The sequence below is a fragment of the Homalodisca vitripennis genome, chromosome 4 (genome assembly GCF_021130785.1).
Source record: "Homalodisca vitripennis isolate AUS2020 chromosome 4, UT_GWSS_2.1, whole genome shotgun sequence".
NCBI lineage: Eukaryota > Metazoa > Arthropoda > Insecta > Hemiptera > Cicadellidae > Homalodisca > Homalodisca vitripennis.
In genome coordinates, this window is record NC_060210.1 from 45783652 (window position 1) to 45797466 (window position 13815).

The window sequence follows — 13815 nt, forward strand, 5'->3', positions numbered from 1 at the left end:
AAAATAATTGAATCGGAAAAAGTAAGCGCTCTGTGGTGTAATGGTAGCACATTCACCCGGCAAGTGAGAGATCCGGGTTCGACTCCCGGCGGAGCAAGTACTTTTTGTGATTCAATGTTTATTGAAATTAAATAAGGCTATTGCCATTTATACAATTTAACGTAAATAAAAGTCGTTTGACAGGTGTTTGGTCTTCCGATCATATGTTAGTTTGCTTATTTAAACGCATATGTGACAGATACGGCCAAATACAAAATAATTGAATCGGAAAAAGTAAGCGCTCTGTGGTGTAATGGTAGCACATTCACCCGGCAAGTGAGAGATCCGGGTTCGACTCCCGGCGGAGCAAGTACTTTTTGTGATTCAATGTTTATTGAAATTAAATAAGGCTATTGCCATTTATACAATTTAACGTATATATATATATATATATATATATATATATATATGTATATATATATAATTTCAATAAACATTGAATCGCAAAAAGTACTTGCTCCGCCGGGATATATATATGTTTCATATATATATGAAACAACAACCACAACCAAAAGCTGTAGTTGAGATATACATTCTATTCATTAATACAAATTAATTGAAGCCAATAAATTTTCCTCAACATGAATGTCCCGTGATTTTTGTCTTGAGCATTGCTACACTGTCATGGAAACAGTCAACAATTTCAGCAACACTGACCGGATCTTTGAATTTAGGCCATTGTAATGTTTGCTGTGGAGTTCATAAGAGGGTGACACACAAACATGTGACTGAGGGCTTGGTGGTAAAAAGTTTTTGATCTGGGAAACCTACTGGATGTCCAGGAGCAGTACATCAGTAACCACAAATTTTGAGGTCCTGGGGTATAAAGGGTTGGTTACAGGTCCAGTTTATCGCGGAGGATGACCGTTGGAGTGGGTGGGCTCCCTTAATACTAAACATTTTTTAGGTCTGAATTTGAGGAACTAGTGTCTTCCATCCCCTATTTGACTGGGTTAGACTGGAAATGTGCTGATAGCCAGAGGCAGTACCATCAAGCCTGTTCAACTAATAGCTTCTTTTACAAAAAGAAAATGCTTTGAAAGTCGGATTTTGATTTTAGTTTTCTTAAACATACGAGTAAAACAATTGATTAATAAGATATGATATTATAATAATATGATAACTTGCCAACAAAGTTTTGAAAAATCTTGTGAAGGGAACTGTTTAACAGGCCCATGATAATGCCTTCGGCTATCAGCAAAGGCTGCAGCAGCTCTATACTTTGAATACAGATTAATTAAATGAAATAAAATCTCTTAAATGTTATAATTCACTTAAGCAAAAAAGTGAATTAAAACATTTAATTTTACTTTCTTAAAGTTTATCAAGTCTACTTATTACAAAAATTATTATATTTGTTTATTATATTTTCCCACTATTATTTAGTTATCTCCAAAAAAGACTTCATATATTAGACTGCAAAATATTTTTAAATGTAAAAATAGATAATTGCAGTAACAACAGAAAAAGCTTAGTGTTTTAGAAAATGTAACCAGCAATTAGAAGATTAAGTACATATGTCAATTATAAGAAATATTATTAGTAGTTAAATATTGTTGTATTCAAATCTTATTCAACAACAGAATATTTTTCAATAATTACAAATTTTACAGGAGGAACGTTAACAAAGATAGCCTATTATTCTACTGTGTCTCAAAGAATAGTTAACTATGAAGCTGAAGAAAGTGGGGGTGATGAGGTAAGTTCTTCAAAATGTATTATTTTAAGGCAGTGTGATCGCTTTATACGAGGTCTGTCCAAAAAGTATCTGACCGCCGACCAGTAGGCAGTCGCGGCGTAACCGACCGGCTCGAACCGGTTATTGGAGGGGAGGGGCGAGCCTACTCCTTCCCATATTAGGCATTGAATACGATCCGGTCACTCAGTGAGTCACAGTGTTCTGTTCCGTACAGTACTGCTGTGTGTGTGTGTCGCATTTTAATATGACTGAACTTGTTGAGCAGCGCATTTGCATTAAATTTTGCCAAAAACTTGGCCATTCAGCATCAGAGACGATTACTATGATACTGAAAGTTTATGGTGACGTGTCTATGGGCGATACACAAATAAAAGAGTGGTTTAGGCGGTTTAAAAATGGCCGCATATCAGTGGAGAGTGATGACCGATCTGGCAGGCCTTCAACACTGAAAATGTTGAACGTGTTCGTGCAGCAATTAATGAAAACCGTTGATTGACTGTCCGAGAGCTGGAAGAAGATTTAGGAATACCAAAATCGTCAGTTTTTAACATTTTACACGAAGATTTAAAAATGAACCGTGTTTCGGCAAAATTTGTTCCTTGGCTGCTGACAGAAGACCAAAATAACTGTTGACTTGAAATCACACAGGACAATCTGGATTTGATAAAAAGTGACCCAGGGCTATTTAAAAAAGTTATTACTGGTGATGAGTCATGGGTTTATGACTACGACCCTGAAACAAAGGCTTAATCTTCACAGTGGAAAACTCATGAAGAGCAACGGCCGAAAAAAGCAAGACAAAGTCAAAGCAATGTCAAGATAATGCTGACAGTTTTTTTTTACCAGAACGGCGTTGTTCATCACGAATATGCTCCAAGAGGCCAGACAGTGAATAAGGAGTATTATCTTGAGGTCCTAAGGCGGCTACGAGATGCAGTGGAAACGACCTGAAATGTGGACAAGCCGTGACTGGATCCTGCACCACGACAACACGCCAGTTCATTCCTCAAATCTTATTCAGCGTTTTTTGGTCAAACACAACATCAACCAACTACGACAGCCTCCCTACAGTCCTGACATAGCTCCTTGTGACTTCTGGCTATTTCCAAAATTAAAAATTCCTTTGAAAGGAAAACATTTGACGATATTGAACAAATAAAACAAAATGCGACGAAGGACCTGTTAGCCATTCCGAAAAATGAATTTAAGGAGTGTTCTGGATGTGGGAGGAGCGTTGGAATAAGGTAGTGGCTTGTGGAGGGGAGTACTTTGAAGGGGACCAGAATGCCGTTGCCGCCGAGTAACGTCAGTTCATGCCAGACGTCAAGGTTGGGTATCGGATACTTTTTGGACACACCTCGTATGTGTGCTACTTAGTGCATGTATAATAACCACCAGCACATTTAAGTTTTTTAAGGTGTGGCATAAATTTGTAATTCATAACCCAGAATTTTCAGATCTCAATTAATCAAGTAATTAAAAAAATACATAGTGAGGACAGGTTACCTTGCGATTTTTTGTATGGACTTCAGGTGGTGATAAACCATCACTGTGTTACTCAAACGATTAAAATATGATTTTCGTTTCTATATGATTTTAACAACATCCTCCCAAAATTGCAACTTTAACTGAGTTTGTTGTTGAACTAGCTTTATAAAGATGTGTATAAATTAAACTGTGATCACTGGTATCACCTATTACAATATTTTAAATTTTGAAAATCAATTTTAAGTCATAATATAAAGATCTTGTTTAAGAAAAAAATAGTTTTAGTAATTAGACATTCATGAAAGCATTGGTGTTCTTAAAAAATTCTTATTAAGTTTTACAGAAAATGTTATAATGGGAGTAAAATCTTACACCCAATGTGTGTTTTAGAGTTTAATAATATATAACATAACTATCAAATTATTTTTCTTTTGTTAGACAAGAGCCTGACAGCATACATTTTATTAAAGACTGTACCAAATTACTTTAAAATTAATTTAATTAAAAACATTAACATTTAACTTCTTTTAATTAGTATATTCAAATGAATTAATATCAAAGTCTTCAATGGCAATATAAATAGTCTATGAAATTTACTTGGAGCTACAAAATAATTTGATAGCTCTTCTTTTACTTTACTACTATTGTAGCTTGCATGAAAACAATCTGATGACATTTGAGGTGATGTTTTCCTGAAATGGGAGTGCCGATGGCCGAGCGGTCTAAGTCGTTGGACTTTGGGTCTGAGTTAGAGATAACGCAGGTTCAAATCCTGTCTGTGACCATTACACTTTTTATCAGTACCATTGACCTTGTACTGTATTGACTCTCCCCCTTATTCTATTTGATAAGATCCTCGCACAGGCCAGTGGCCCATGAGGGCGGACAGAATAAGGCTTAAAAGGGGATCGGCCTCTCCTTAAAAAAAAAAAAAAAAATCAATTTCATAACTGAAAATAGAGGCATGTGAAAGTTCCATTAGAAGCAGAAGGCAGCACTGGGGACCTGCTAATGATTTTGTTTGAAAGTGTGGAATATGAAGTAAATGAAACCAATAGGAGTGATATATATATTTTGTATTTTTTATTGCAGGATAAGTTTGACACTCTGGAAGGTTCAAGGCTACATTTTGTTAAGTTTGAAACAAAGTATATTGCAAGCTGTTTAGATTTTGTGAGGCAAAATTTAGTTGCCAGTCGAGAATTAATGACTGGGAAGAAAATAAAAGCAACTGGTGGTGGAGCCTACAGATATGCAGATCTTTTGCATGAAAAACTTGGATTATCGTAAGTTGATATTCAATTCTGTGCATGAAAATTTGGGATTGATATGTACATTTTTCAAATATTGTTAAACTACTCAATATTTCAAAACTTCAAAATAATCTGTTAAATAATTGTCGGTGCAATTAACCCTCGACTGCCATTCAACCACTGTCCATTGTTTATTTTTGTTCCTTTAACGCATTCAATGGATATCCATTGATTTTACTTGTGGGCCTGCCTATCCGTTTAATATCATTTGTTATAATACGTAAACAATCAAGTATTGACATGATCATTTACCATTTGAAAGGTAGAGTTTCTGAACACAGCACTGGTTTTTTTTTATTGTTCTATGATAGCAGAGTAATTTTAGAATGATGTTGCTGTTTTCGTCTTTGCAGAAAACATAGTTTCATCCACTGTTTTGTTTTTGTAAGTGTTTTATAACAAAATATTACAATATATATATATATATATATATATATATATATATATATTTATATGTATACACGACACCGTAAATCTCTGGATATATACAGAGTGTCCCGTAACTCTGGACAGAGGTATACCACATTATAGCTCAGGTCAAGACAAACATATTTCACCATATGGCTCTCCGATGCTTAGTTTCACATCTGTCTGTCTGTATGGGTTTTTTATAACAAAAAATCTTAAACACTAATATATTAAATTATACCAAATTTGCCATAAATGTGTATGATAACAAGGCCAGTTACTGAAAAGAATATGATGAAATTATCTTAAGTATTTTCAAAATGTCGGCCACTAAGAATTTTAAATGTTGAATATCATAAAAACTAGCATTTTTCCTCAAGAATTACAAGAATAACAGTTTGTAGAGGTTTTTATAAAAAATCTAATGACACCTACATTATTTAAATCGAATAATATATAATTGATTTAGAGCAGATTTACTCAGACAAGATATGGCCATGTTGAGGTTGACTGTGACATCAATGTGGGCCATGTTGAAGTTCTTAGTGAATAGCCAACAATACAAAAACTGAACTCTACATGGGACATGTTTGTTACAGTAAATCTGCTCTAAATCAGTTATAATTTGATTTAAATAATTTTGGTGTCATTAGATTTGTGATTAAACCCTCTAAAATCTGTTATTCTTGTAATTCTTGAGGAAAAATGCTAGTTTTTAAAATATTTAAAATTTAGAAGTCTTAAAGACCGACATTTAAAAAATACTAAAGATAATTTCATCATATTCTTTTCAGTAACTGGCCTTGTTACCATAAAAATTTGAGCCACATGTGGTATAATTTGATGTGTTAGTTTTCAATATATTATTTTTTTATAAAACACATATAGGCATACAGATAGATGGGAATCTAAGCATCGATGACCCATGTTCATGTGGTGATATATGTTTGTCTTGAGCAATAACGTGGTATACTTTTGTCAAGAGAGTTAAGGGACACTCTGTGTTTATATAGTTTTTGTATATATAAAACTATACTAAATTTATGATCTTTAGGTAATAATGAAATAAAAAACTCCAAAACATTATTAGAATAACTTTTTATCAGGTAATTATCCCCCCTTTTTTTTAAACATATTATAACAATTTTGGTTTCTTCTAACCATAATTTATAAACATTTTTACAATGTTATGTGTTTTTTATCATGAAACCCAGACTTTTTGTGCAATTTCAGTTTTTGTGCAAAAACTAATTTATTTATCCGAAGACTCATATAAAATTATTTATTTTCTGAAACTAGACTAAATTTGTGACCTTTAGGCTATCTTAAAATTTGAAATTTATATACTTAACAATGTTTTCTATGCACACCTCTTCCCTTTTTTTTACATGCAATAAAGAAAAATAGTTTCCACTCAATGTAAAAAATTGAAATGAAAATTTTTACACTAGTTACTTATTGTCATTGTTTTATACTGTTCATTGTGAACAAAATGATACTATTTTGTTCATAAAAATTAGTTAAAAACTATTTTAAAATATTTTGGAAAAAAAGCATGCAATACAGAAAAAAACGGTTTGGCGTTTATGGAAAATACTAATGGCAGTTGGAGGGTTAGTTGAAAATACAAACCATTTTGATTTCAGTATTGTTTTTTAAGAAATATATTTTCCAAGGGTTGTAGCTATTGCAATATTGAGTATTTTGCATATCAAATTCTGTTTGTGGATGGCAAAATTTGTAGTTGTATACAATTATGTTGTTACTTTTAAATATTTTTATACTCAGATATATTACGTAGACTGCATTATAAATAATAGGAAAGTTTACTTGAATAGCTGAAAGTAAAAGAAGTGTTGAATATATTACCTTAAAATTCATCTTCAGAAATGTCACTTGAGGTCTCACTTCTCCATTATAAATGCCTGCAAAGGTTTAAAATAAAATGTGAAAATGTGCATTCATGATCAGACCTTCTAGAATCTTGAATGATGTTATGCGTTTATTGCCAGCAGTGTGGTGGAAGCAGGAACGTATGTTGCTGTCATAGCCTACACTGTAGGCGGGAGAGGTTTGTAAATATTCTAGAATGATAAAAAATGTACCTAGTGCAGCAGTATGGACTAGAGCAGTGATGCCCCAACACAACTAGTGATGAACAAAAAACAAGGTAGTACCTATAAGGTAATCCAGAAGGTGTGGTCACAAAAACCTCTGGCCAGCAGTGAGGGATGCATTAGCACTATTAAACCACACTAAAAGCTAAAGACTGGCTGTTCAAATTGTTATTTAAGTTGACTTTATGTTATGTAAGAGACCTATTTTAAAATGACTATGTATTTCTTTTTGAATGACGTATCTTGGGTTTGAAAAAATTCAAAGGTGACGATGTACCTCAAAACTGGAGAATGTTTAGGTACTAAAAGTACTATAATGATAATTCTATAGTACTGTAATGGATAATATGGTACTTTGGGATTATACCGACCACACCCAGACATGAATCGTTATGTGACATTTTGCTTCTACTGATTACTAGATTAGCGTAGAACAATATTTCGTCAATATAAAACAGGAATTGTCTTATCGCAAACCCCTCCCCATCCTCAGACAGAGGTCAAAGTCGAGCGGTCTAGTAGATAACGTGATTGCAGAGTCTTGCCGCCCGTTCAGCTGGTTCGTCGCTTTGTTGTACTTCCGTGTTTTACCTCTACATTTGTCCAAACACAAAAATTCAACAAAAACAAACATTACCAAACTAAAACTAAACTCTTTATTGAAAAAACACTCAAAACTTGTTTTTATTCTTGATCACATTCCGCCATCCAAAATGCGAGTGCCTCCGGCCATCATTCCTCGAGATAGTACCTATCAGTAAAATATCAAATTCTAGAGGGGCTGATCAGAAATATAAATTGAATTGTAATGGAAAGGCAATTATGTATAGTGCAAATCATGTGATGCCGCGCGGCCTGCCGTAATCGGGATTCTCGAGAAAGATAAGATAACAGCGACAAAAATACCGATCACAATACCTGGAAATGCTTGTAAGTTTGTAATTTTGCAATTAAAGAGTTGTTTTTTCGTTCTATCATGTCTATTTCTATAAATTTATATTTTTGTGTTCTTCATACTAGTGTGGTCGGTATAATCCCAAAGTACCGATAATATTTTTGTCATAGGAATTTCAAGCTGTATTTATTTTTATCTTACATAAACTAGTGAGTAATGTAGAATGTACTGGATATTCTTTATTTTATTGCAAGTTTTAGTTAGAAAAAATAATTTTATTCAATGTTTTGGATATTTCATGGATTTTACAAAAAAGAATTGTACGTATAAACGAATAACGAATAGGAATACAACATTACTGTAGAGTGATACATTTCACCAACAAGTAATATATGGGTAAAACACAAAAAACGAGAATATGAAAAAGATCATGGGTAACCATTACTACTCTAAACTTTATGTTTGTATATAATATCATGTGAGAAAGGTAATAACTTTTTAGAATCTATATAAATTTTTACAAAATCCTTTATTGTTATTGACGAATTTTGCAATACAACTATGATTATGTTTTTAAGTCTTTTTAAATGTATTTATTAGAATTATATATTAGTTACTTGTTAGTTTTATATTATTTATTAATCTTATATTTTGTAATGCACTTGGCTCTGAGTGGCAACTTCTGACATTATTAATGAGTGTAAACTGTTAACTGCAATGAATATTTATTTATTTACAACCAGCTCTATGTTATAAAACTTAATACATGTAGCATGTTATAATTTAAAAAATTACACGTGATAAAGGAATGATTAACTCATTTTTAATTTGTGTGTTCAGGGTTGACAAGGAAGATGAAATGGCTTGTCTCATTAAGGGTTGTAACTTTTTACTGAAGAATATCAGCGATGAAGCGTTTATCTATCACAGGCACGGTGACCCAGAGTATGAGTTTCAGTTGGCTGACCCTAACATATTCCCTTACCTGCTCGTCAACATAGGGTCGGGAGTTAGTATTATGAAGGTATTACACAGTATATTACAATACTTAAAATTATAAAATTATGTAATTTTTCTTCAAAATTGGCTTCTTCAAGATTTGTTTAAACATAGGTATGAAATCATTACTTACAGTTTATTTTAAAGGCAAAGTTGTAATAAAGTTGATACTAATAAACATTATACAAGAAAAAGACTTTTACCGGGTTTACTTGAAAAAATTTGAATATAAAAAAAATAAATTAGTTCCTACTTATTTTATCTTGTACAGTGTGATCTTGTCAAGTTTCCTGTCAAATAAACATTGTAATCTAATTACTTTTTATGTAATTTTTTCTTTTAGGTAGAATCCGAAGACAAATATGAGAGAATAGGAGGTACAGCAACTGGGGGAGGAACATTTTGGGGTCTGGGATCACTACTCACAAAAGCCAAGGTATGTTAGGTTTTACTTACTTTTGAGGGTAGTGTCAGTGTTGTGTGGTTACTTTCCACCATACAAAAAATTTGTATCTAGCAGAAAATCAGTTTAAAAACCAGCAGGAGTCACAACATAATGATGTTTAATTAAATAATGTTTTGTGTATTACTGTATTTGACTCTTTTAATAACAAAATCTTTCTAGCCAAAAAGACTATATAATTTAAATAAAAAAGGATTGGTTTAAAGATAAAATTTATATAAATGTTAACTAAACTAATACAAATTCTTTGAACATTAGATCTCAATTGCAATTTATTTAATGTTATATTTATTACCACAGACCATTCATTCACGCTCTTGCCAAGATTTGAATAGTATTTTAACTTGAATTTCAAGTTAAATTTTGTACAATTTATAAACCCAATTTTCATCTATTTTTTAGTACTTTAATGCATCAGAATGTTATATAAAGCATTTAGTTCTTCCTTTTATTCTACAGAACTGCATCTATTATTTAGTCATAACTTTGCAAATTGTTATAAACAAATTAATACAATAATTGTTTTTCATATCTGTGAATTGTTTTAATTTTGTTGTAATTGATAATATTGTTTTTTCCGATGTTGATACAGGGTTTTGACGAACTTTTAGAACTAGCAGAGAAAGGTGACCATAGACATGCAGACATGTTGGTCCGTGATATATATGGAGGTGACTACCAAACATTGGGTTTACCAGGCGACTTGATTGCATCATCGTTTGGAAAAGTTTGTCCAAAAAGAGGGAATGGTAAGTTTATTAATTTAGGAAATTTATCAAGAAGTTGAAAAATGGTTTTCTGTTTTTATAAAATTGTTGTGTTTTTAAATATACATAATTAATTTTCAGTGAAATATACATATATTTTATAAAAATATTGTCCTGGTTTATTAAAATATGTTTTCTTGTTGAATAATTCAATGAAACCATAATAATTGTTAGTATGAGGGTCATTCAATAACTCCTTAGGAAATTCCAGAGTATCGTAGTATTGAAAATAAATTTTTTCATTAAGTAGCACTCCTAACTAGTCAGCTGTTAAAGTTTTAGATGTATACATTGCATAGTTTAATTATTTTTTTGCATTGAAGTAAATAGCTTTAACACATTGACTGCTGTATAGTTTTAGGAAATTTTTGCCAGAAGCTGAAATCATCTAACTGAAAAATCTTTAAGTTTGGCCCTCAGAAACTAAATGTATAACAATAAAAAATGGTTCATAACAAAATTTATACATTTTTATGACATCATTATTATAAGCGGGTTTTCCCGCGCTTAGCATTAGTGCAAGATATGAATATTTAAAATAGTTTATTTATGCGTGAATGTGTACCTTTGGCTGTTTATAGTTGAAATATGATGTCCAGTTGTGTTTATGAAGTCTCTGGAAAGCAATTGATGACGTCGTAAAGTTGAGCGGGAATTCCCGCGCCAAGCACTGAGCGAGCACATACCATGTCGTTGTGTCATTTACCACAAAAAGAATGTTAGAAATCAGTGGCCATTAGTGTTTATATTTATACCTATAACTATTTAGGAAAAAAAAACAAAGTATTTGTTTTATATACATATTTACAAAATCACCCAACATCCTCTTTTGACACTTATTCTTGAAGCTGCGCATGGTACTTGTCGTAGCAACCCAACGCACACAGTGGCGGTTCGCCAGGGCATTGCGCACACATGTACACAGTTTCTTTGCGCCTTCCTTCCTTTAGACACTGACGGCATCTTTTTCCTAGAAGTCGTCCTTTCTTGTCAAGCGCAGTGGTCTTTGAAAGAACGTGCAGCGGGTTGCGTGGAGGCCGCACTGGAGGAGCTTGTTGTTTGGGAGGTAACAGAGCATCAATAACCTGTAAGCGAAAATCATACAGTTGCATAGTATTGGTGTCATTTGCAACATTGTACAACTTGTGGGCATTTACCATTATCATTTGTAGAAGATGTATGAAAATCTTCTTGTACCAACGTACAGATTTATGGTCACTGGGGTAGTAGGCGAGCATTTGGTCACTCCTATCTACCCCCTTCATGTTGGCATTGTACTGGACAATAGCCATGGATATTTAGCATTTGCACATTATTATTAGATATTAGCACAATGTTGTTTTCATGTTCAGTAGATAGATATGACACTATCCGCTTGTCCCTCCATTTGGCCACCATGACTCCTTCAGCGTATCTTTGTATTGTCTCCCCCACCTGCAGCTTAGCTGTCTTGACGTCAGCTGGAACATGCTTCCTGTCGAGTCTGAGGGTGCCAGTACAGCATGTTTTATTTGCTAACAACTTGGAGGCAAGAGCAACACTATTATAGTAGTTATCCATATATAAGGAATGGCCTACACCAAGTTTCCCTCTCATTAGGTGCATAACCACCTTAGAGGCGTGGCCTTTGCCCCCTAACTCACCTTCACCACCAGAATACACTGCAAACCTAATCACAAGGCCCTGAGGCTCACAAAGGGAGTACAACTTTACGCCATATTTGTGGCGCTTCCCCTTGATATACTGTCGAAAGAGCAAACGCCCTCTCCACAGCACCATACCCTCATCAAGGGAAAGTTCCCTGCATGGATAATATAAATCGTCCATTTTTTGATTGAAATAGCTAACCAACATGCTAATTTTTTTCAATCTGTCATCTTTGCCCTCTCCTTCTACATTTCTTGAGAAATGCAGACATCTAAGAATGAGCAAAAATCTATCTCTGCTCATTTGATCTCTGAAACATTTAATATCAAATAATCTGGATGTCTTCCAGTAGTCCTGGTAACGGTTCAATCTGATGGTTCCCATATGCAGTAGTAAACCTATAAATACCTTTAATTATGGAACAGTCAAATCTTGCCATTTGTTTATTCTTGAGTGTTCTCCAAGATTTGGCTTACCATACACTTCAAATGCATATATGTTCGATTCTCGAACAATATTCTCTAGGAAAATATCATCAAGTACCAGAGTAAACCAATCTATTGGCTTGTTGTTACCAGGTACTGGTACTTTGAACCTATTTTCTGCTGTAAATGGTATATGGCGAAGTCCTTGTGTAAAGGGAGACCACGAAGGGTTGAGATGGTCATTATCTTCATCCAAATTGTCACTTTCATCTCCACTCAGGTCATAGTCGCTGTCCTCACTTATGTCTGATTCACTGTCACTAGAGTTAGCAGTGTCATTATTTTGTCTAGAGGTCGAAGCAGCCATTTATTAAAATTTAAAACCCTAACACAATAAATAAAATGTGTTATTAACTAAGAACAACACCCCAAACTAAGTAAATTACGAAGCACACGATCAAAACTAAACGAAAGGCGCTACTCGGAAACTGAAACTGCACAAAAGTGAGGTTATAGCCGATACACAGTGCTGCGGCCGCGAAACAAACTACAAGCAATGCTAACCACAGACTGAGTTGTAAACAATCAAGGGTGCAAAAGCGCGGGAACTCCGGCGCGCAGCACGGCGGCGCCTGGCTGTAGCGCGGGAACTCCCGCGCGCCGCACTCAATGTGTTAATTTATATATATATATATGAGGCATGTTTTTAAAGTAAGTACCGTTTGGATATAAAAAAATCAACAAGTACATTTTTCAAACAAAACTTTATTTACCTGAAAGAGCATTCTTTCCTCTACTTCTCTACATAATTTCCATTGTTATTAAGGCACTTGTATCTTGGGACCAACTTTTGTATGTCGTCGTCATACAAAAGAAGCTTGCCGCCAGACTGGACAACCACTGTTGCACAGACGTTTTTACTTCTTCATCATTGGAATGATGCTTCCCTGCCAAATGCGTCTTCAAGTGCAGAAACAAATGGTAGTCGCTAGGCGCTAGATCGGAACTGTATGGAGGATGGTCCAATTGTTCCCAGCCAAATGAAGTGATTGTCTCTTGCGTTTGATTTGCTGAATGTGAACGAGCATTATCGTGGAGCTAAACGACGCCTGCGCTCAGCATGCCAAGCTTTTTGTTTTGAATTGCGCGGCACAGTTTTTTTAAAGTTTCACAGTACGCGGCTGCATCAATCATTTCACCGCAAGGCAGAAAATTGACCAACAACACACCCTGTCTATCTCAAAGGACAGTGCACATAGTTTTCTGGACAGAAATTGTTTGCTTGAATTTGACTTTCCTAGGAGATGTTGAATGCCGCCATTCCATTGACTGTTGTTTTGATTCTGGTGTAACGTAGGCTACCCACGTTTCATCGCCTGTAGCGATATGGCTTAAAAAATCATTGCCCTCATTACTGTAACGCTCGAGAAAGCTCAATGCACTGTCCAATCGTTTGGTTTTGTGCTCATCATTCAACATTTTCGGTACCCACCGTGAACACAGTTTCCGATAACTTAAACGTTCGGACACAATTTCATAGAGAACACTTCTTGAT

At 34.2% G+C, this 13815-nt stretch overlaps 1 protein-coding gene across 1 annotated transcript in view; it reads left to right on the plus strand.

The window, feature by feature from the left end:
* Positions 1–13815, plus strand: part of LOC124359272 (4'-phosphopantetheine phosphatase) — a 58988-nt gene that overhangs the window by 4364 nt on the left and 40809 nt on the right. Inside the window, exons 2-6 of the mRNA XM_046811887.1 lie at positions 1653–1738; positions 4319–4512; positions 8800–8983; positions 9302–9394; positions 10014–10170. Coding sequence (XP_046667843.1) covers positions 1653–1738; positions 4319–4512; positions 8800–8983; positions 9302–9394; positions 10014–10170 — 714 coding nt within the window. The remainder of the gene's footprint in view (positions 1–1652; positions 1739–4318; positions 4513–8799; positions 8984–9301; positions 9395–10013; positions 10171–13815) is intronic.